Raw genomic sequence first — 23,128 nt, 5'->3', positions numbered from 1 at the left:
TTCACATTCACTTCCAGGCTGGGAAGTCTGTTTCCGCTACCGGGATAGATCTACTTCCGGGTCTTGCGTACAATTCAAAGAGTGGCGGGAGCAATAACAGGTGAGCGCAGATCTCTCAGGGTTTATGGCTGGGACCTCCAGAGACTTTTGCAATGGATCGTGGGCCTCAGAGTCGAGGCGTGTGGCCGGCACGGACATTTGTACCACTCAGGAACCAAACGAAAGTCCCTAGGGAGGGACCAGGGTGATGCTCAGCCAGATTCCAAGCCAAACTGGTTGTATACGCACAATTTCATTTAATTCATTTAATTACAAACCTAAGTTATTTGTTTTATGCTAAACTGAGATCCAGGAAGGCTGCAAGCATTCACAACCTACAGTCACTAATTATTTGTTGAATGAATGACTCTTGCGTGTAACCCAGTAACTTCAGTGCACACACAAGAGAACTGTGAAAACATAGTTATTCAGAATATTTGTATGTGGATATTTGTAGCAGCATTATTCACAATAGCCAAGAAAAAAAGCACGGTAACTGTCTATCAAGCAATAAATGTGAATATTATTCAGCTATTAAAAACGAGGCAGTACTGGTGCATAGTATGGCCACAGAAGGACCTTGAAAGCATGACGGTGAAAGACACCAGTCACCAAAGGCTCATACTGTGTGCTTTTGTGAAGTAAAGTACGTAAGCCCATAGAGACAATGGATCTTGTTTTGTTTTAGGCACTGGGAGAGGGAAAGAACTTTTTTTAATTTTTAAATTTTCTTAAAAAAAGTTTTAAATGGTTATAGAATTACTTTTGCTTTTGAGAAGTCTCACTGTATCATGTAAGCTGGTCCTGAACTCAAAATACCTCCTCTATCTGCCTCCCAAAAGATGGGATTGCAGTTATGCACCAGCATGCTCAAATCGTATCGGATTTCTTTTTGTGGTGCTGGAGACATTCTGGAATAAGATGATGGTAATGATTACACAACACAAATATGCCTAGCCCCATTAGTCTGAATGAATGATTTATTTATCTGTTATTTGTCATGCTGGGATTAAAACCCACACATGGCTCTACACATGCTAAGCAAGCACTCTGCCATTGCTACTCCCAACTCCTAGAGTACAGTTTTAAGTAGTATACTCTATTTATGTGAGTTGTAAGGGCTTGGGGTTTTTCTGTTTTGCTTTGTTTTTTTGTTTTTTGTTTTGTTTTGTTTTTTGGGTTTTTTGTTTTGTTTTTTTTGTTTTTGGCCTGTGTGAGCACATGTGTGCACATGGGTGTGTGCACAGGCATGCATTCCACAGTGTAGGTTGAATTGAAATCCAGCTAGGTGACATGCATCTTTGCTCACCAGGCCATCTTATTTACCTATGTTTTTATTTAAAATTTCATTTATTTTTATTTTTATATTGATGTGGAGGCCAGAGGAAGGTGTTGGATCTCCTGGAGCAGGGATTACAGGCAGTTGTGAGAAGTATCCAGGGTGGATGCTGGGAACTGCACCCGGACCTCTCTAAGAGCAGTATAAACTCAACTGCTGAGCTGGCTCTCCAGCACCGGCATGGGTTTTGTTTCTTATGTTTGTTTTTGGTTTAGAAAGATCTCCATGTTGGGGTGGGGGGCAGTGAGCTATGACCCAAGTGGTAAAAGTGCTTGCTGCCAAGCCTGATGACCTGGATTCAATCCCCAGGACTCACACCATGGAAGGAAAGGACCGACTCCCTGAAAGTAATCCTCTGATTGCCACATCTAGACTGGGGCATGTATATGCCCACACATACACAAATATTTTAATTTTTTTAAATGATCACCATGTTAAATCAAAAATTATTGTGCACACTTGTGATTCCAGCGCGTGTCAGTGCAAGGCAGAGGGATCTGGAGCTCACACTCATCCTCAGCTGCGTGAGTTCAAAGCCAACCTGAGCTACAAGAAACTCTCAAAAAGACAAAACAGAAAGCTCTGTCAAATGCAGGGGTCAGCAAAGAGAGAGTAATGAGTTTTTGTTAGGATTCCCATTAAAGTTTTCCAACAGTAACCATTTTGATTATAACTCTCCATGACCTGGAAAGGTTTTGAAGGAGAGATCCTATTAGTGTATCGGTGTGGCCATTTTGAGTCCCAGATTGAATGTGTTGGAGCATGTTCTATTTCTCTGATTCTCTGAGCACATTTATCTTCATAAGGCTTGTCTTTGCCAGCATGTCTAGTGGACCAGCGTGAATAGTCTCATGTATGCCTCATCTTTCCTTTAGGCCATTAAGTTATAGCTCTAATGGGTTGATGGCGCTAAGAAGGTTATCCCTCTCTCTGCTGTCCACGGAGAGTGACTCTGAGGAACTGCCCACATTCGCCTTTCTGAAGAAGGAACCAGCTTCAACGGACAGCAATCCACCTCAGAGAGAGAAGAACATTGTTGTTGTCACCTCAGATATTGAGGCCTCCTGTCCTCCATCACCAGGCTTAAAAGACCCACCATGTGTCCCCAGTGCAGCGGAAGCTCCCACACAAGCAGGGCCAGTCAGAGTGCTGAGCAGTAGCAGTGAGGATGAAGATGGATTGGTCTCTCTGGCTGAAAGGATCACATGGAAGCTTTTGAGGAACAAACAGCTGAGCCCTGAGCGCTCTCGCTCCCCACTTAAAACAGGTTCAGATCACCAAAAAAATGCAAGTACACCATGTGACTGGAAAAGGCAACCATGTCCAAAGATTCCTGATGTTCCTCTCCACAGTGCCCTAGAGAAGAGTCCAGCAAATGACAAAGACTCCCTCTTAGACAATCAGTGCCATCAACTTCCTGCCTACCAGGCTACAGGCAGGGAGTTGGCAGTCACCAAAACAAATCCTGACCTCCCTCTACCCAAGAAGAGAACCAAGCACATTCAGACAGCCCAGAGCAGAGGCCCTCAGGGATGCTGGCAGCCAAGACAGGCAAGCAGGAAGGAAAACACCCCAAGGCAGCAGGAAAGGAAAAAGAAGGCAGAGATGGTCAACAGGCTCAGAGCCCAGAGGCCAGAGGAATGCCTGAAACACATCGTGGTGGTGCTGGATCCAGGTCCTCCCAGATTCCAGTTTCCCCTGAGCCCAGATGTCTGTCCTGGACTCCTCTGTGACCAGTCCTTTCCTATCTATTGCAGTCCTTTTACAGATGGAAGGTGGGGGCCAGCTCCTGGGAGCGCTGCAGGCCATGGAGTGCAGCTGTGTGATTGAAGCTCAGGTCGTACCTCAAAGTATCACTTGGAGGAGGAAGACAGAGCTGGAAGAGGTACAAGCGTCCGGCTGAAGGGTCTTCTTCCCCTTCACCCTAATATTAGCACTGCAGGATAAACTGCTGCCTTGCCCCTGGTTGAGACTCAGTGGCATAGCTGTTACTGTCCCCAAGTCTGGAGGGATGTGGGTAGCAGAATCCAGAAGAAGAGTACAGAGGAGGTCAACTTCAGAGAAGCTTTGGGCCATCCTAGAGTGATGTAGGTATACTGAACACCAAGTCACACAGTTACGGAAAATCCTGGAAAATATAAGCACTCTGAGTTCATTTTCTTTCTCTCCAGTTTACCACACTGAGAGCCCAAGGGTCTGGGGCTCAAGTAATGTTTAGACATAGCCTAAATGGAATAGGATGGGAAGAGAATGAGTGTGAAGTCCCTAGTTCTCTTGATTGGGCTTTGGGGTGAGAGCAGCTGTGTTTGAATCCCTGCCCAAGGCTTGACTGCTGGACTCTGCCCCTTGTCACGTGTCTGTGTGCTTCAGTTGCCCGTTGCAGAATGAGGAAACTGGTAACATCCATTTCCCCCGCTGGAGGGCCTAAATGATCTGGCCCCAGCATCTAGTAGGCTCACAGCACATATTCAGCCTCCAGCCTGAGTTCCCTATATTACTTTACTAATTGTTCCTCCAGTCCTCCTCCTGTGAATCCAGCTACTCTACCACTCAAGAGTTTAGAAATGAAACATTGAGATGTTTTCTGGCTCTCTTAACTTTCTCAATAACAGGACAGTCACCCACACTATGGCTGGGCATAGTGGCACATGCCTTTAATCCCAGCACTTTGCAGGCAGAAGCAGGCGGATCACTGTGAGTCTATATAAACCAACGTGGTTTATATAGAGATCAGACTAGTGATCTCACTTCATAGTAAGACCCTGTCTCAAAAACAAACAACAAACCCTCTTATATTCATACAGCAGTTTATCTATGAAGACACCACACATTCTGTCACATTCCTGTCACAGCTGTCCTGAAGGCTGGAATCTCCACACTTCACAGGGATAGAAAGGGACTTGGTTCAGGGTCACTGGTGCAACTTGACCCAGAGCTCCTCCACCTGCACCCGGCTGAGTTATTCTTGTGTAGGGTTGTAGGGACCATAAGAAAACTGCACAAGTCTTGCTCCCAGTAACTCCTCAGAACTCTGTTGCTATGGGGTGCTTGGCCCTGAAAGCATGCTGGTTGGCTTTAACTGAGCCTTCACTCTGACAGTTTTCTTTGTATCTTTTTTCCCTTGTTTGGGATAGATCCCAGGGCTTCATGTATGCTAGGCAAACCTATACCCAGCACCATTCTTTTTTCTTTTCTTTCTTTTCCCTTTCTTTCTCTTTTTTTTTCTTTCTTCCTGTTTGTTTGGGGGGATGTTGTTTTTTAAATCTAAGACAGGGTCTCTCTATGTAACCCTGGCTGGACTCAAACTCAGAACCACCTGCCTCTGCCTCCCGAGTACCTGGCAATCCTTTCTTGTTCTTATTTTTAATTTTATTATTTACTTATTTAATGAGATGGGGGTCTATGTAGCTCTGGCTTCACTGGAACTCACCATTTAGACCAGGCTGGCCTTGAATTTACAGAGATCCACCTACCTGTGCCTCCTAAAAGCTGGATTAAAAGTGTGTGCCACCACTCCCAGCTTTTAAAAAAGGAAAGTATCACAGTTGTGTATAGATCAGTGGACAAGTTTGTGGTTTCTCCTTCCACCTTTATGTGAGGTCCAGGTGTTAAACTCCGGTCACCAGTTTTATGTGACAAGTACTTTTAGCCACTGAGTTAACTTGCCCTTCCTGTTCCTAGTCTGCCCTGAGATGCAGTGAGTGGTGAGGGCTAGGATCACAGGTGGTTTTTCTTGCCACCACGACTTCATTCAAGAAGGATATTACAGTCATTCTCGCAAAAGACACAGCCCACCCACAGGAATCACGCCTGCTGATCTTGCTCTGCTGTGTTCTGGTCTTGGCAGGATGGAGATGACTGGGTGGAAGAGCCAACAATCCTGGTGTTGGTCCTCAAAGAGGTCTTCATGTCCATGGTCTACAACTCAAAGCAGGTGTGCGAGTCAGGCATGGGATGGTGCCAGCCTCTACCCGAGGCGACAGTGTTAATGCCCCTTCTGCCTCTTCATGCAGGGAAATCCTGGCAGCACTGAGAAAGGGAAGGAGACACTTCGGGGCTTTGTAACTGATGTCACAGCAAGGACAGGGAAAGCATTGTCACTGGTGATTGTGGACCAGGAGAAATGCCTCAGGTATGGATATGCCCTAAAGATTGAGGACCTAAAGGGTCAGCTCTGGGCTGGGGATTTAGCTCAGTGGTAGAGCGCTTACCTAGGAAGCGCAAGGCCTTGGGTTCGGTCCCCAGCTCTGGAAAAAAAAAAAAAAAAAAAAGAACCAACTAAATGGACAGCTCATTGTTTCTCAAGGGGAGATAATTCACCCTGGCTACAAGGCGTTCTGCAAAGTGGTGTCCCTGACAAGCCGTGGAATATGCTGGTCAATTGTCCTGCAATACTTCTGCCTGGGCTCAGTTTAGGGCTATCCTTCTGATTTCCCCCTGTGCTCTTAGGGCTCAGAATCCCCCGAAAAGAAGGAAATCAGGAATGGCAAATAAAAAGGCCAAAGAGAAGCATCAGCAGAGACGAGAGTCCAGCACAAGGCTCATGGTGTCCAGGGTAGACATGGAAGAGGTAAGAACTTCCTGTGGCCCTGCTCAGGTGAGTGCTCACTGGGTATCTAGGTAGGTCTCCAACCCAGACTGGATAGAAGGTTCACTAGCACTGTCTGCCTCGGACTGAGTAAGAAGCGGGATCATTGGAGCCAAGAGGTTGAGTGTAGCTTCAGTGAACATCAAGACAACTTCCAACAGTCCCTCCACTCTTCCAGTCCACTGTTGCCTTTGGGTTTCTAGGCATTGGTGGATCTGCAGCTATATACAGAAGCCCAGGCTCGGATCGTGCAGAGCTGGAGAGAGCTGGCCGACTTCGCCTGTGCATTTACAAAGGCTGTGGCTGAAGCGCCCTTCAAGTGAGTGACCTGCCAAGTCCCCCCTCCACACCAGGTCTTGCTTTTCCCTTGGTTCTTGCTGCCACAGAAAATTGCCTTTCTCCAAAACTCTGCCACCAGCCCAGTGTCTTTTGAGGCAGAAGCCAATCTTATGCTGGAGATTCAGAGCCTCAAATGTAGGGGGCTGGAGAAATGGCTCAGTGGCTAAGAACGCTTGCTGCTCTTGCGTAGGACTCACAGTTCCCAGCACCCACGTGGTGGTTCACAACTGTCTGTGACGCCATTTTTAAGGGATTTAACACCCTCTGCTGGCCTGTGAGGTCAGAAGTGATACACACACATATATGGAGGCAAACATTCATATACGTAACATTAAAATGAAAGTTTTAAAAAGGCCTCAATTCCAGCCCTTTATAAAAATATTCTCTTTAACTCAGATGCAAGTATATTCTATAAGTTGATGCTGTTACCAGGTCAAATCTCAAGTGAACCTAGTCAGAACTAAATCTCGAGTGAACCTAATCAGAACTGAAAACTAAGGGACCTCAGAGGAAACCTGTCCAAGTGCTTTATTTTATATCAAGGGAACTAAGACCTGAGATTGAGTTGTTTTAAGCTCCCAGCAAGCAAGAATCTGAAATAGATTCCAAATTGTCTAATACCCAGTCTCCCATGCCTACTCCTAGGCAGTACAACACCATCTTATCAGGGACACACAGACAGACAGACAGACAGACACACACACACACACACACACACACAATGACATTGATACCTTCTCTAATAAAAAGGACTAGATGAAGGGACTGATTTAACTTTTTTGCATGTGTACGTGTATCTGTGAGTCAGACAGTAACCCTGAGTGCAGGTCCTTAGCGAAGGACGCAGGGACTCCTTTGCCACTGCACAGGTAGGAATGATTTGCCTGAGCTTCCAGGGGTTCTGTCTCCACACCCATCTCACAGTAGGGCTGGTGTTAGAGGTGTAGCAAGCACCTTACCCACTCACTTCTGCCCTCAGGCCCCAGATGCAACTTTATTTTCTTCTTTTCATGTGTTTAGGTGTTTTGCCTGTGTGTGTCTGTGCACAATGTGTGTGCAGTGCCTGAGGGCAGAAAAGGGCATTGGATCCTCTGGAAATGGAGTCAGGCGGTAGTGAGTGCTGGAATCGAATCTGGTACTCTAGAAGAGCAGACAGGGCCCTTAACTGCTGAGCCATCATCTCCCCAGCTCCACTAAATGCAATTTTAAATGGAACCTGAAACTAAAACTGTGCTTGAGAACAGAGACTCAAACTGGCCCAATGTAACACTAAGTCGATCTCCAGGTTACTGCAGAACATTTTAGTTCCCAGTTAAAGGGACAAGTAAGTAGGAGAGAGAAACTCAGGTCCCCCGTGGTGCCCTTGCAGGAAACTCCGGGATCAAGGCAGCTTCTCCTTCTTCCTGGAGAAAGACTGGGCTGGAGGGGTGAAAGCGGACCATGCTGGTAGAGGACTTGCACTGATCTGGAGGCGGCAGATTCAGCAGCTGAACCGAGTCAGCTCAGAAATGGCCGGCGCTATTGTGGATGCCTATCCTTCTCCACAGCTCCTGGTGCAGGTATGCTGCTCTCGGTGACCCAGCTCTCCAAGCACCCTTGGGGGAAGTTTTATTGAGGGGCCAAGAACATAGGTCAACAGTGTGGGTTGGCTGGCCTGAGAAAGGTTCTCCTGCCTCAACTTAACCTTTCTACCCTCCTATCCTGTATCTTTTTTCTGTCCTTCATCTCCCATCCTAACCAAGGGATGGCCATGGATGGGTGGGATGATATTAAGAGGTCATTTATCACTTCCAGGCTTATCAGCAGTGTTTTTCTGAACAAGAACGCCAGAATTTGCTGGCTAACATACAGGTGCGACGTGGGGAAGGTGTGACAGCCACCTCCCGCCGTGTTGGGCCAGAATTATCCAGGCGGATCTACCTTCAAATGACCACAGTGCAACCAGATCTCATCTTAGACAGTGTTGACTGATATCCCATAGCAACAGGATGGAAGCTTCCCCAACCGTGGCACCTGACAGCAGAGGGGTCAGAAGTACCTCCTAGTGCAATTAGGGAGCAAGTCTCCCATCTCTGGGAACAGAAGGCTGAGACACTCTAATCTACCTCCACCAGCAATTACCGCTTCTCTCCCAGCAAGCAAGATGCCATGGACAGCCATCCTACCCCGTCCCAGTGACCCTCACAGCACAAAAGAGAAAGGCAGACCACTCAGACACGGATTTAATAATTGTAGAAATCCAAAGAATAAGCATCAAATCTCGAAGTCAGAGTGAACTCTTGCCTGCGGGTTGGCTTGACTACGCCCAGCCACTGAGCTGCCTCAACCAGCCAGGGATCTATGAGGCTGACTTCTGTTTTCATGATGTCACCATATGTAGTATGTATTTTGTCTCAATAAAGCATTTGTACCGATGGCTCTGGAGCTTGGAGGAAGACTAAAGGAATGTGTAGTGATTCTGAGTAAGGTGTGGACCTACACGGCAGAACTATCTGGGGGAGGGAAAAACAAAGGCCTTTCTTCCCGTGTCAGGACAGTCTTGAGTGGCTGACCTAAGCACATGGGCCACTGGGGCTACACTGTCTGAACTCCGACAGGTCCTGCTCCTCTAGGGAGAGCTTGCAGTTGGGAGTTTTAGCAAATAAGCACCGAGACAGGTTTCCGATCCCTTCCTGCAGCTGTTGTGAAGAGACAGGGAAGCGGGGAGAATGCTTTCTGGTAGCAGCAGGGAGGTGGGTGCTGCTGCCCTGGTTTGTGCTAATGTTTACTTATGTATCACTTGCAGCGCCACCGTGTGACTTTGTTTCCCTTTGGCTCCCACTGTTCTATTCCTTCCCTTCTGTTACAGGTCCAGAAGCAACTCTGCACCTGCTTCTGTGAGATCAAGTTTCTAGGTTGCCTTTGAGGTATTTCATCATACCAAGTGCTAGTAGGGCAGTCACAGTGCCGCTGCAGAGATCTGCCCCTGTGCTTCCAGGCCATCAGGGAGTTTAATGCTCTAAAAGGGAGGCAAGGAGCCCAGCCTGCTGCCATTTTGTGGAAGCCATTTAAGCTGAGGCAAAATTCCACAGGATTAGTTTCCCAGGACCCTGATGGTATGAGATCTATTTGTGGGTGGTAAGACCGTCTATTATGAAAGATTCACTTTAGCTAAGACAACTCTGGTGTGAGTTCATCCCCTTGAGTATTATAAAGGAGGCCAAATGACATAAAGGAAAGGAAGAAAACTGGAGTGAAAGCTGGGTTGTGCCTTGGACTAGCTTGAACACTGTAGGCAAGTAAGTCATGGACGGCACCTCCTGCCTCAAAGTGTTACACTGGACCAATGGCAGTGAACATGTGTTCATAGCCAGACATTTTGGACATTGCTAAAATGCTTGACTGTCTGAGATCTTTAAGGAAATGTATTACTTTACCCTCCCAGCTTAGGCTGAATTTACCCAAGTATTCCTAGTCCCCTAGTCCCAGTAACACACTGCCCTCCAATCCGTCCTGGTTACCCAGGGAGGAATGAAAGAAAGGGTTTGTGACATACAAAAGTATAAATGTAGTGACAGCTGACCATTTAGTAGAAAGGAACCTTGCCTTACACAGCTTTGCATAACTAGAAAAGCCTATGCCTTCTCTCTCCCCACCCCTAAGCCTATTCCTTTAGGCATGCAGGTAACTCTTCCTCCCCCCTCTCCATTTCTCCTCATTCCACCAGGGAACCCTGACTAAGGAACAGAGAAGTCCTACAAAGGGGAGATCTCAAGTACCACTCAGCAGCCATTTGATGATGGCAGGTAGGTCTGACGCTAAAAAGAAGTTGTGTCCAGCAGAACCCAATTCCATAGGAATCCAAGCTCCGAGGCTGGGAGGCAGCGGTGCTGAGGATGAGCTCACTGCTGGGAGTCGGTCTGGAGGACCCACTGGAGGATCTCATGATGGCGCAGGCCCTGGACGGCATTGTCGTAGATGGCGTTCACGCTGGTGCAGAGGGGCTGCTGTTGCAGCCCTGTCACCCGGCATACAACCAGCCCTCCTGCTATACATAGCAGCAGCAGCAGCAACAACCCCTTCAGCACAGCCCAGGAGCGATTGTGTTTTCGGGGTGGTGGCTTGCGAGGGCGAGAGCCAGACTTCGATTCTGAAGGGACAGAATAAGTCAATTTATGGAGAGCAGTTCTACATCAGTCTATGCAGATCCACTTTGTTCTCAATCCCTGAGCAGCTAAATGAGGCAGAAACACAGTCTTCCCTAAGGTCTCTAAGGACCACATTTGAAATGGGATTCTAGCTGGATACATGCCCAGAGGTAAGTATATCTCCAAGTTCAAGGCCAGCCTGGTCTACAAAGTGAGTTTCAGGACAACCAGGGATACATAAAGAAACTATGTTTGGAAAAAGGGGGAGGGGGCTTAATTGTGCTTTGATCCTGTAGCTCAGTCTTTGGGGTCTTCCATTCTCTTTGGTAACGGAGATGATCTGGGGTCTTCAGCATCACAGAAGATGGTTATCAGGGGTGTCCCAAAGGGATAGATTGCCACCCACTTATGGAGATGGGTCCAAATTACTAATATCACAAATGTCACTATTCTATAATATGTATAAACTAGGCATGGTGGCCCAGGTCTGTAATCCTAACATTTGGGAGCCTGAAGCAACACAGGAACATAGTCTGGGCTCTAGTACAGCTGTCTCCAAAGGGGGTTTGAGGGGTGAATGTATATACAAAGTCTTCGGCAAAACAATGCAAGTCTCTAAAAAAGAAAAGACCTGCCAGTTGTGGTAGCTCAAACCTATAATCCCAACACTCTGGAGGCTCAGGCAAGAGGTTCACAAACTCAAAAGCTATCCTAGGCTACGGTTTGAGACCTTTTCTCAAAAAACAAACTCAGGTAAAGACACACAATATAAATGCAACTACTACCAATGACAAGGACAATCATAGGTGATGGCTGTTTTCTAAGATATCTGTGTGTGTGTGTGTGTGTGTGTGTGTGTGTGTGTGTGTGTGTGTGTGTGTGTTTCTGTCTGTCTCTTGTGTGATGAACATACTTTAATTTCCCTCTCCTCTTTTTTTTTTTCTTTTTGAGACAGGTTCTCACTGCAGCACAGAGTCTAGCCTCAAATTTACCCCTCCTGTCTCTACTTCAAGGTTACAAGTATGTCAACATGCCCAGCTTCCCACATTACATTTACAATGAAGGGAAAAAAAACTTGAGTTTTTAGGTTGAAAAGACAAAGGGAACTGGGTTTTGTTTTAGAAAGAGGGTGTCCCCAGCTGTCCTGGAATCTAATCTGTAGACCAAGCTGGCCTTGAATGCAGTGGTCTTCCTGCCTCTCACTCACTAGTACTGTCATGCCCACTTTAGGCAAGAGCTATGAGGGTTCTCTCATTTATTCTTCACCTGCTGCCAAACAGATCAAACCTCCATCTTGAACAAGCAAGCAGATCTAACCCCGCCCCCATCTTCAACAAACAAGCAGCGGTGACATTAGTCACTTGCTCAAGGCAAAGAATAGCCACAGAGACACAGACCCCACACTCCACCCCTGCTGCACCCTGAAACTGGAAAGCAAACTTACTTGGGGCCTGATTTGTTTCCTTCTTAGGCTTCTTCTCTTGCTCCCGCTTGGAAGCTTTCTGAGCATCATACTCCTTTCGCCGACGCTCCTTCTCCTCCGCCTTCTCCCGCTTCCTCAGCTCGCGCTCCTTTGCTTCCTTAGCTTGCTGCTTGGCCTCACGCTTCTTCTCTGCCTCTACAACAAAATATGCAAAATTTGACTCCTCACACACACACCAGCAGCTTGTCTGCCTGAGTGGTTAAAGTGTAGATCCATCTGCCTTCTCCTTTACACATGAATCCCACTGAAACTGGTGGGTACTGCAGCTTGGGTCTACAATCCTAGCACTTACGGTGGAAGTTGCTGGTCATGTGTGTGGGAGATTATGAATTTTAGGGTACTTTGGGCTATATAGGGAAAATCAGTATGAAAAATATACTTCCAGTACTCAGGAAGCTGAGACAGAATTACTTGTTCCAGGCTAACCTCAGGTACACAGTGAGTACTCGGCCAGTTTAGGCCAAGTAAGTTTCCCTTAAAAAACAATGTTTCATGCCAGGTTTGCTGAAGCTTCTTAAGAGACTTCTAGGGAAAACCTAAGAAAGGTATGGGTGGGCTGGCAAGATCAATAAGTGGGGAAAGTCGCCTGCCCTCAAGCCCGGTGACCTAAGTTTTATTTGTAGGTCCCATATAGGAGGGAACAGTCTCCTGCAAGCTGTCCTCTTACCTCCACCACGTATACTATTGGTACACACAGTAACTAATTAAAAGACTGAAGGTAGGGATCATAACCCTGGGAGTTATGACAGGAGACAGGAGAACATCTCTTGTTCCCTGAAAAAAAGAACAAAAGTACACAGAAGGCAGAATCTTCTAGAACTTAGTCATAAAGGAATTTATTATCAGAGGTACTGATAATACGGGATAAACGTGGAGCAGGAGGATGGTGAGGTAAGCTCATGTCAGGTTACAGTCAGTACAGTGTCTTTCTAAAAAGTCACACCAACTTAAATCAGGAAGACTCTACTTAACACTAGATTTGCTAGGGTTGGCTTTAAGCTCATGTGTGTTTACATGAAGTATCCAACTGCCAAATTATTGGGTTCTAAAAATGCATTTTCAAATTAATCATTTATAAGTCTGAAAAACATGTTTACAAAGTCAGAATTCCACAAAGTGGTGATGAAATGTCATTTTAGGGCTTGAGAGCCTAGGGAAATCCAAATAGAGCTGAAAAGTGGCACCAGTAAGACAGGAGCTTCCCACTTTCTGAGCAGACAACCTGGCCTCCCGGGACCTGGTGCTGGCAGGAGTCAGCTGTCCTGCCATTGCAACCATGAATCTACCAAAGAGAGTTGAAACTAAGGCATGGTGAGCTCAGGGACTGCCTGGAGTCAATAATGGACATGTCCTTTCTCCTACTACAGCTTAGAAGCCAGCCAGTCACTCAAGATTACTGAGTGCCAAGGTGCAGAGGGGAGAAGGCGGAGCAAATTCTAATGGCTGCATTGTTTGCTTTCTTATCTCTTTAAAGGTTAATGTACAGGGTTGGGGAATTAGCTCAGCGGTAGAGCGCTTGTCTAGCGAGCGCAAGGCCCTGGGTTCGGTCCCCAGCTCCGAAAAAGAGAAAAAAAAAAAAAAAGGTTAATGTACATGGTTTATGTACATGGTGTTTTGTGTGCATGCGTGTGTGCGCTGTGTACATGCAATGCCTATGGAAGCCAGAGAGGTGACAGATCCCTGGAGCTGGGTGACTGTAGTGCTGGATATGGAGCTCAGTTCCTCCAGAAGGGCAGCCAGTGCTCATAATCACTGAGCCATCGCTCCAGTCTGTGTTTGCTTTCTTTGGAAAAATAATATTTTTTTTAATATAATGGTGGCATATAACTTTAATCCCAGCATTTCAGAGACAGAAGCAGGCAGATCTCTGTTAAGTTTGAGGCCAGCCTGGCATATATAGTGAGTTCTAGTCAGGGCTACATCTCAATACTATTTTTTATTAATTCTTTGAGAATTTCACAAAAAATATTTTGATCATATTCACCTCAATCCCTCCTGACGTCTCCCAGGTCTGCTTTCACCTTCTAATCCCCACCCTAACTTCATGGTCTTTTTTGTTATTGCTGTTGGAGTTGGGTTCTTTGGTTTTGGTTTGGTTTGGTGTGGTTTGGTTTGGTTTTGAGACAGGGTTTCTCTACTTAGCCTGGCTGTTCTGGAACTGTAGTGGGTATGTCCCAGCAAAGCATCTCCTGAGCTGTAGTCTATGTGTGCCAAAGAAAGATGTACATGGCTAATTTAATGCTATGCTTGTCTGTGAGGGTCAGGGGAGGTGGGGCTGGCCTTGGTCACAGAAGGCCACTGGCCCCCTCACTAGTTTGGGATGTCATCCTCAAGTCAATGGAAAGCCAAGAAAGAAATTTAAACAGACCATTTCCAAAAGATCCCAAGCTATAGAGATGAGATAACCATGAAGACAAGCCAGAGGGCACTGTGGCTCCCCAGAATGGCGAAGAACCTTAGAGGACTAGCTAACAGAACGGCAGAAAAAATCGTGGCTATCTGTCCTGCTTCAGGCCTGGAAACTCCAGGGATGGTGGTTTCCTACTATAGGGAAGGTTTCCTACTGAGGGGTTGAAGGGGGAGATGGGTCTACTTTAGTGATTTGTTTTGTTTGTGGGGATTTATATGGGTTTTTGATTGGTTGGTTCTTTGTTTTTATTTTTGTTTTCTGAGATGAGGGTCTTGTTTTATAGCCCAGGCTACTCTTAAATTCAGAGATCTTCCTACTCAGCCTGCCAAGTACTGGGGCTACAGGTAGGTGCCCACATCTGGTTCCAGCCATGTTGAAAACTGCCTCTTTTACTATCAGAAGATGGCCACCTCAGAGCAGAGGCATGAAAAGCAGTTGCTTGTCTGTGGAGAAGCCTGGATGGAGAAAGTCGTCAGATAACAGGTGGAGGCCACTCTACTGCCTTTGCCCCACCACCCTGCTCTCCAGCACCCTGTTATAGATCCTGCTCCTGCTGGCTGATTAGGGACAGGAAAGATGACTAGCAGGAGGGCCACCCACCTCGCTCCACTTCCAGCCGGCGCTGCCGCTCTCGTTCCTGATCTGCCTGCACGGCCTTCATGTGCTGTAACACCTGCAGGAGAAAAGAGGCTCTGAGCTACTCAGGTAGCAGTCTTCACAGCTCATGTTTGCTCAGGTCTCAAAAAGAGAAAGTTCCTACCAGGACTCCAGACTACCATGGGCCCTGAACCCCGGACAGAGCCAATGGAGATAATCCTATCTTTGTATATGAAATTACAACCTTCCTTGATGGGTCACATGGGTCCAGTTCATTAAAATTGTCAAAAAAAAGCTTCCTGCCAGACACCACCAACTAGAATCTGGAAATTTCTGTCACTCACATCAGCCGTACAGTTCTTCAAAAGCAGGAACTATTTTGTTCATAGGCAAGTGGCTAGGTGTGACTGGTTGGTGGCACTGACCAGATTTCTACTCCCAAAGAAGGAAAATCAAGACAGACTGTTGTACCCAGGACATACAACAGAAAGTAGTACAACTGAGATCTGAGTAGAGGCCCTCTGAGCAGACGACAGGTCAAAGAAAGGCCCAAACACGACCCACTTGTAGTCAGCACCCAATGCCCCAAACTCTCAGGCTAAACTCATGAATGACCCCTAACCCAAAGTCACAAATACTCTCACTGTAGACACAGAGGAACCAGAATCCTTTTATCTTTTCTCTTTGTTTTCACAGAGCTTCTATATGTTAAACACATCCTTAGAAGCTGGTTGTTCCATGGATGTAACTCAGAGTCACTGGCAACCCAAACTCTATCATACTGTAATCTCAGCAAGCCGTCCAGTTCTCCCAAGCCAATTTCCTGATCTGGAAGCCAGAGATAACAACATTTGCTTTGCTGTCCACTCAGCATAGACGCAGCATGACGGGCACTCAATAAACACTGCTGCTGAAACACACCATCTTCACTGTGTGAATAAAGGGAAACGTGAACTGTTCAGAAGTTAAGACAGCACCAGGACCTGACCTTCAGGACAGTAGTCAAGCATAACTCATGTCTTGGAAACTTCAAGCACACACTCATCAGAAGAGGGGCTCAACAGTCAGCCTACAAAACCCTCTCCCACAGCTTGGTTTGAAGTCACAAACTACTAACTCAGAACTTGAAGCTGCCAAAACCTCTCAAGGGAATCCAACTTATAAAAATGGCTACCCAACAAGGAACTGCAAGCACTGAAGGATGGGCGGACATAATGGTGAGGAGAGCCAGCAGCTCCAGGCAGCTGTGCCAAGGACTGTGACTTCAGTGACCACATCCACAATGCACAGTGCTACCTGGAACATGTCTGGAAGAAATGCATGATCAGAAGGGACCTTTGCCTGGGGATTTAGCTCAGTGGTAGAGCGCTTGCCTAGGAAGCGCAAGGCCCTGGGTTCGGTCCCCAGCTCCGAAAAAAAGAACCAAAAAAAAAAAAAAAAAAAAAAAAAAGAAGGGACCTTTGCACTAAATGCAAACCATCTCTGTAGCCATAAGCTATGGAATATCAATGGGTATCAGTGGAGACTAGGCTGACTTCAAACACATTGTGGTTCAAAGTAGCCGAGAGGGGCTTTGAATTTCTGATCCTTCTCATTGTCAGTGCTGGGATTGTGGCCTTGTACCACCAAACCTGGCTTTATGCTGTCCTAGAGATCTCAAACCCAGAGCTTCGTGCACATTAGGCAAGTATTCCACCACAGTCCCCTCTGGACAGATCAGTTCCAGACAACCCCTGTTATCTCCTGAATGGAGAGATAAATGAGCACACACTGAGGCTTCACAGGTTGGAAAGGAAAATGCCCACTTCCCAGGGTCATCAAGACTAAGATACATGTGTGAAGTACGTAGGGCAGAGGAAGTAGCGACCACCTAACGACCTTCAAAACTGAGACTGCTCATCAATGCCAAGTTTTCACACAGGATTTCACGAGCTGTGTGAGCCTTGGCTTCCTATGTTGCCTTTCCTGCTTGGCCATGTTACCTTGAGTTTGGTGACTTATAACAAAGAACACTGATAGTGAGATTATATAAGCTCTGATTAGATAAGGGGGAAAGGCCATTCTTCTGAGCTTCACACAGGAGACCCCTCACACACATTTAGTTTACACGAACTAACTGGAGTAAAGCTAAATCTGCCTTGTTCCCATAGCCCCAGACATAGTCCAGTAAGCCACCTGGTGCTTAGCTGAAGCAGTAATCTGTTCCAGTGCCGGGCTGGCGGTTACTGAGGGCACAGTGCTACTCGGGTACCATCATGACAACTGGTCACCAGAAAGGTCTGTCTTACATAAATGCCTTTGGTTCTTAGCTATACACTTCTAAACCTTAACCCCTTTTTAAAGAGATTTAATTATGTGTGCATGTGTGTGAGCGTACATGCCTGAGGAGGTCACATAGCAAACCTCCCTTGAACAGCCAATGTGGGTGCTGAAACTCAAACTTGGGTGTTCTGAGAGTACAGCATCTACTAACTGCTCAGCATCTCATCCCTTCTCTAGTCTCTTAGCCCATTTTTAAAAGCTTTGTTTATTTTGTGAGGGGAGGAGAGAAGAAGGGAATGGGCCAAGTTGGTATGCATGTGGAGGTCAGCAGACAACTCGGAGGAGTCAGTTCCTTCCTTCGGGCTGGGATTCAGGTCGTCAGGCTTGATGGTAAGCGCCTTTATCCATTGATCCGTCTTACTGACCTTCAGTCTTAACATTTTTGCTGGCCAAATTACTACATCAAAAGGTCATAGCTTTTAACCCTCTTGTCCTAGTGAAACAATGGCTCAGCAGTCAAGAGCACCGATTGCTCTTCCAGAGGAGCTGGGTTCAGCTCCCAGCACCCACACAGCAGCTGCTTGTAACTCTAGGTCCAATGCCCTCTTACAGCCTCTGTGAGCACCAACGTGTGTATGGTACACACAAACTCATGCAGACACACATACACAGATCTTTCTAAATAATAATAAACACTAAGTAGCACAGCAACGCAGAACTCTCCCTGTCAAGCTCATCTCACCCGGACCTGGAGCTGTGGGTACCCTGGGAGAATAAACAAGAAGAGGGAGAGGTAAGTCCCAGGGGAGAGCGTGAGGTGAGACCCTTGGGAGTCGCACTTACCTTGTTTGCACACTGCTTACATTGCTTCTCATCCAAGCAATCACCTGCCACCTTGGCCAGGACAGGATCCAAGGGATTGTCCTTCAGATCCAGCCACTTCAGATTCTGCAGGGATGGGAAACAGAGGCTGGCTAAGCCTAAGTTTACACATAGTCCCTCAAGAGAGAACAGAAGGTGCTAGAAGAAAACTGTGTTCTACCTAAGAACAGCTGAGGCAAGACCAACAAGGTGGCAATTCTGGTTCCCTCCCCTGCCCAAAGTTAAACTCCCATAGGCCCTGAGCCCTTGACCATACTTGGTTGTGCAACTCCAGGCGAATATTACCTTGAGCTGAGCAAAGCTGACAGGCAGGGTGACCAGCCTGTTGTTGAGGAGATCCAAATGCTGAAGGTTAACCAGGCGACCAAAGTCTGCGGGCAGCTGCTGCAGCTTGTTCTTGCTGAGGTCCAGCTTTACCAGGTGCGTGAGGCCACAGAAATCCGACTAGGACCCAGAGAAAGGAGACTTAGGCCCAGGGTTCACAGACTTTGGTATAAAGGTGTAGCAACCCCCAAGTCAAGGGTACATGTATGTAAATCCCAACTGCACCTCTTGCCAGCTATCTTTCTTCAAATGTCAATGAAGAGAACGATTGCTATTCCTGGTAGTACTCACCAAGACAAGCTTGTAAAATAGCTTAGCAGAAAACCATCATTAGAAATGCATACAACCCACCCAGGAGGCAGAGGCAGGCAGATCTCTGTGAGTTCTAGGCCAGTCTGGCCTACAGAGGGAGTTCCAGGACAGTCTGAGCTGTTATATTTATTTAAAAAAAAAAAAAATTGTCCCATCTTCCTCTTGTTAGAACTTGAGCTCATGTTCCACACTGCTACTGCAGGAATGCGGGGCCCTTCCTGTCTCCCACAGTGTCCTGCCTTCATTTCTTGTAAGATTTCTCAGTGGACGTAGTGGTACACACTTGTACTCCTAGCTACTTGGCAGGCTGGTCCAGTCAGAATAACAGAACTTCATCTCAAACACCACGGCGGGTGGAGCCCAGTGGTGGAGTGACTGCCCAGCATGCACGAAGCCAAGAGTTCAATTCCTAGCTCCATACACACAAAAACTGCATAGCTTAACCATGAGGCCCTAGGGTCACTTTCTACCCTCAATATCCTCCAAAAGAAAGGAAAAATACACATATCTGTTTATATATATATATATATATATATATATATATATATATATATATATATATAAAAGGCCAGTACATGAGCACTAAGTCAGTACTTCACAGGTGCTCAGTGAGTGTTAGGACCGATCTACTCAGACGGATCATTCTTGGCACAGAAGAGAACATCCCTGACCTTTGCTAGCAACCATCTGACAGTGACAGCACCACCCAGCTAATGAGGAACTGTTCGTGCTCTGTGGGGACTCAAACGCCGGAGGGTCTGTGCTTCACAGTGAAAGGACAGTCGTTAGAACAGGCAACAGAACAGACACAGATTGAAAAGTGCACTTAAGGAGTCGAGTGACTGTTGGGCACAGTGGACAGCAGGTGTGGAGCTGCGAGGAAATGTTACCTTCTTTAATTAGCTACAGAATGCCTCCTGGAACAGAAACCATTTTTAATGAGCTGTGGGAAGACGATGCTGTTGACAATAAGAGAAGCCCAGGAGAACCCTGAGAGGGATGGATTAATGAGCCAATGAAGAAACTGCTAACTTCTGAACTCCACCCCTGAGACTGAGTCCAACAGGAGGTTACCCTGGAATCCAGCAAGAAAAGGCTGGCCATAGTACAGGGCAAGAGGCACACTGACAGCACAAAAAGGCCTGATAGCGAAGGGACACGGCTACTGAGGAGGGTGTTCTTTGCTCAGGAGAGGACCAGAGGCTGAAGGCATCCAATGCCCTCACAGGTGAACTAACAGCTGGGTTCTATCACACCTATAACCACAGCACTCAGGAGGCCGAGGCCAGCCAGGGGAACACAGTGAAACCCTGTCTCCAGGGAAAACGAGAGCTGGGAGAAGTTCTGCTAGAGGACGGATGGGGAGGAGGGGAGGTAGCATATGAGCAGGGTACAATTATATGTTATAATGACACATCATTTTCTATACTGAAGAAAGAAGAGATTCCAAAACAACAAAAGGACTTGACAGACACAGACATTGGGTGTGCTCCAAAACAAGAGAAAAAATTCAATTAATTCGAGTTCTTGTTTAGGGGGATAAAGGCAGGATAGTCCCATTAAACCACAGTCTTTCTTGTTCCTCATTGAAAGATATGTGGGACCCAGTATGGTGACTCAGGCCTGAAATTCTAGGTCCTGGGAAGCTAACACAAGAGGACTGCTATAGTTTGGGCCATAGTTTATATGATGTCAAAGCAAAACAAACAAATAAAAAAATCCCCCCCAAACAACCCAAAACACATACTGGGCATCGCAGTATACACCTACAGTTCTAACACTTGAGAGGTTGAAGAGGAAGATGAGGGATTTCAAGGCCAGCCTGGGCTACCTAAGACCTGGGCACAAAACATGCAAGGGATGAGGGAATCACCTTCCCACAGAATGTAGAGCAAACTGACACAATGGTCTTTATCTCCCTTACGCAAGAGAAGTAAACTACTTTAGTCAAAAGACTAAAATAACGCAGAAAAAAGGGGAGGCCAGTTAAGTGATTCAGCCAACATACTGAACTCTCCTGCTGTTCTAAAGAACAGACTTCTGAGGCACACCACCCTCCTCCACCTCTCCCCACCGATATCCTCGGATTCAGCTGGACCCTGTAGTCCTATCCTGAAATTACACTTTATGCCCTGCCTAACCCCAGTCACAGGAAGGACATTCAGGGTTCCAGAACCTAGTGCAACATGCCATTCTTACCGGAAGAGTGCTCAGTTTATTGCAGGACAGATCCAACACGGTGGCCTTTGGAAGTGCAGCCTAGAAAGAGAGATGAGAAAAACAGGTCAAACCAACACCTGGAATGATTCAATGACATCTGCTAATGAAGCATTTTCCAGAGGATGTTCTCACGATTAGCACAGGCCTCTGAAAACAATATGGGGGAAAGGCCGGGCAGGACATGCCTATGGCCCCAGTATTCAGAAGGCAAGAGGATATCAAGTCAAATCTAGCTTCTGATTCATAGTAAGACCTTGAGGAGGAAAAAAAAGCACGAAAGTATAATGTTCTTAGGGATAAAAAGAAAAAAAGCCAGTCGACTATGATCTAGGGAAGACTGGAAAAGGAGGGGTTTGACTATACAGTGTCTAAGGAAAAACTAATCCTTCAAAACCCCCCAGAGCACTTGAAGCTTTCTCTAGTGCCCATTATTTGGTTTCAGGGCAGGAACTGGGTCTAATAAAGCACTCAGTATTATTTGCTCATTTGTTCAGGTCTCTGTCCAGCAACACGTGTGGGGACTGAGTGACTTCTCTGGGGAGGTCTCTGGCTAGAGAACACTAGTGTGGGAGCAAGGCCCTCATAGCCTGTCTCTGTTTCTCAGTGGTGTCCAGGACTAGAAAGGTTATGCAGAGCAGACCCTTCTTTGCCCTAAGGACAGACATCACTATAATGACCACATGCCTGGAAGAAATGGTTCCAGATCACTTTCCTTGGGCCAGGCTCAAGTAAATCTGGCCGTCTTCTGGAGAAAAAGGGTGGACATGCAGTCAAGGATGCTAGGCTGTCCGCATCTCAGAGATAAGTCTGACCACAAAGAAGTTCTGGAACCCATGGAGGGGGGAGAACAACCGCTACTTCTATTTGCTACCTTCCAAGTATTTGCATTATGATTTTAATACTCCTAAGTGTATGAAACTGGAACCATTAACACCATCTTATAAATGAGGAAATCTAGACACAAAGGTTGGCTAGTTAACTTGCCAAGGGCATTCAGTTATTGAGCAATGGAGCTGGGATATGAACTGGACACGCCACTCAAACCACCATACTACACAGCCACAAAGGGGGTGGGAGGGAGGAGAGTCGTGGGGATTAGGCCAGATGCCAAGGGCAAATATAATCCCTTAACAGCAATAAGGAAAGTGTAGGTCATCCAAAGTGAAGCTACCATGAAACGTTAGAGCTAGGGAGCACAGAGTTGAGTAAGCACTGATAGAGGATATAGTCCATGTTGGCAACAAATGAAGTGTATGATGTCCCTAGGGCCTCAGGCTTCCAAATGGGATTGGGGGTGGAGGGGAAGGGAGGGTGGGGCGCGATTCCCAACAGTTACAGTGCAGTTGGGACGAGACCTTGCCAGTCCTAGAGAGTGATTTCACTTTCTTCAAGGAGGGCCACCTCCAAGCTGGGATTGCAGGCTTCTTAGAAAAAGCTGGGTTCGGCGCCACACCCAGGTTTATCTGGAGGCCTACTTCCTGGGACCAGGTCATTCATTCATCCTCAAACACATTCAGCAACCCTTCTCACGGGTTTCCACTTTAAGGCCCAGCACTAAGCTGGACGTTGCGAGAGCTTCCAAAACAAGGGTAAATTCATTACTGGCCACTAAAAAGCCCAGGATCGGATAGGTAGAGCTACCCTATCTTCTGGAACTGTGCCAAAGTGACACGTGTACATCGCAATAAGAACACTAGGACCGACCGCAGCCTCCCTGGAGACCTAGTTTTGAAAGATCGAGAAACTGAGGCTTAGGAAAGGGGGCCTGTCTGCGTGGGGCCGGCGTCAGGAGTAGGTGGGCTCCCAGGGCTCGTGGGATGGTACTGACCAGCTCCTTGACGGGGACCTCATTCAGGTCGCTGAGACTCAGGTCCAGCTCATTGCCGTCCAGCTTGTCGCGGAGGTTCCCGCCCTTGCTACCGGTCTTGGTCATGATGACGCCGGCTAAGCGGGTCCCTGCTCCCGGTTTCCGACGGGCAGGAGAGAGGGCTAAGAGGCCGCTCGTGGGCTCAGCGGATTCGCACCCAACGGACCACGCCTGCGCCTTAAGTCGCCGCCGCCGCCGCTGAGAGGCCTCCGCCGCCCGTCCGCTTGCCCGCCGCACTCCAAGTGCAGGGCCCCGCTCCCACCGGTGCCGCCGCGACGACGACCACTTCCGTGTCCACGTCACCTTCCGCGACCACTGAGATAGGCCGGGCCAGAGAGG

General features: G+C 47.2%; 2 protein-coding genes across 4 annotated transcripts; one reads left to right on the top strand and one right to left on the bottom strand.

Moving 5' to 3' along the window:
- Window positions 1-42: 42 nt before the first annotated feature.
- Window positions 43-8,747, top strand: Eme1 (essential meiotic structure-specific endonuclease 1). 3 transcript variants are annotated; one of them, NM_001105830.3, is given in 9 exon segments: window positions 43-100; window positions 2,254-3,053; window positions 3,136-3,263; window positions 5,226-5,312; window positions 5,392-5,510; window positions 5,828-5,948; window positions 6,170-6,285; window positions 7,675-7,864; window positions 8,100-8,747. In NM_001105830.3, coding segments are annotated over 8 exon segments (1,710 nt in total). In that variant the 5' UTR covers window positions 43-100; window positions 2,254-2,281; the 3' UTR covers window positions 8,277-8,747.
- Lrrc59 (leucine rich repeat containing 59) lies at window positions 8,512-23,064 on the bottom strand. Its single transcript, NM_001008280.1, is given in 7 exon segments — window positions 8,512-10,434; window positions 11,877-12,050; window positions 14,926-14,998; window positions 18,028-18,132; window positions 18,352-18,510; window positions 20,902-20,961; window positions 22,751-23,064. Coding segments are annotated over 7 exon segments (924 nt in total). The 5' UTR covers window positions 22,856-23,064; the 3' UTR covers window positions 8,512-10,186.
- Window positions 23,065-23,128: the final 64 nt, after the last annotated feature.

Source organism: Rattus norvegicus, chromosome 10 (genome assembly GCF_021556685.1).
Source record: "Rattus norvegicus strain SHRSP/BbbUtx chromosome 10, alternate assembly SHRSP_T2T, whole genome shotgun sequence".
NCBI classification, from domain to species: domain Eukaryota; kingdom Metazoa; phylum Chordata; class Mammalia; order Rodentia; family Muridae; genus Rattus; species Rattus norvegicus.
Note: the sequence above shows the minus strand (reverse complement) of the source record. Positions and strands in the feature narration are given on the sequence as shown.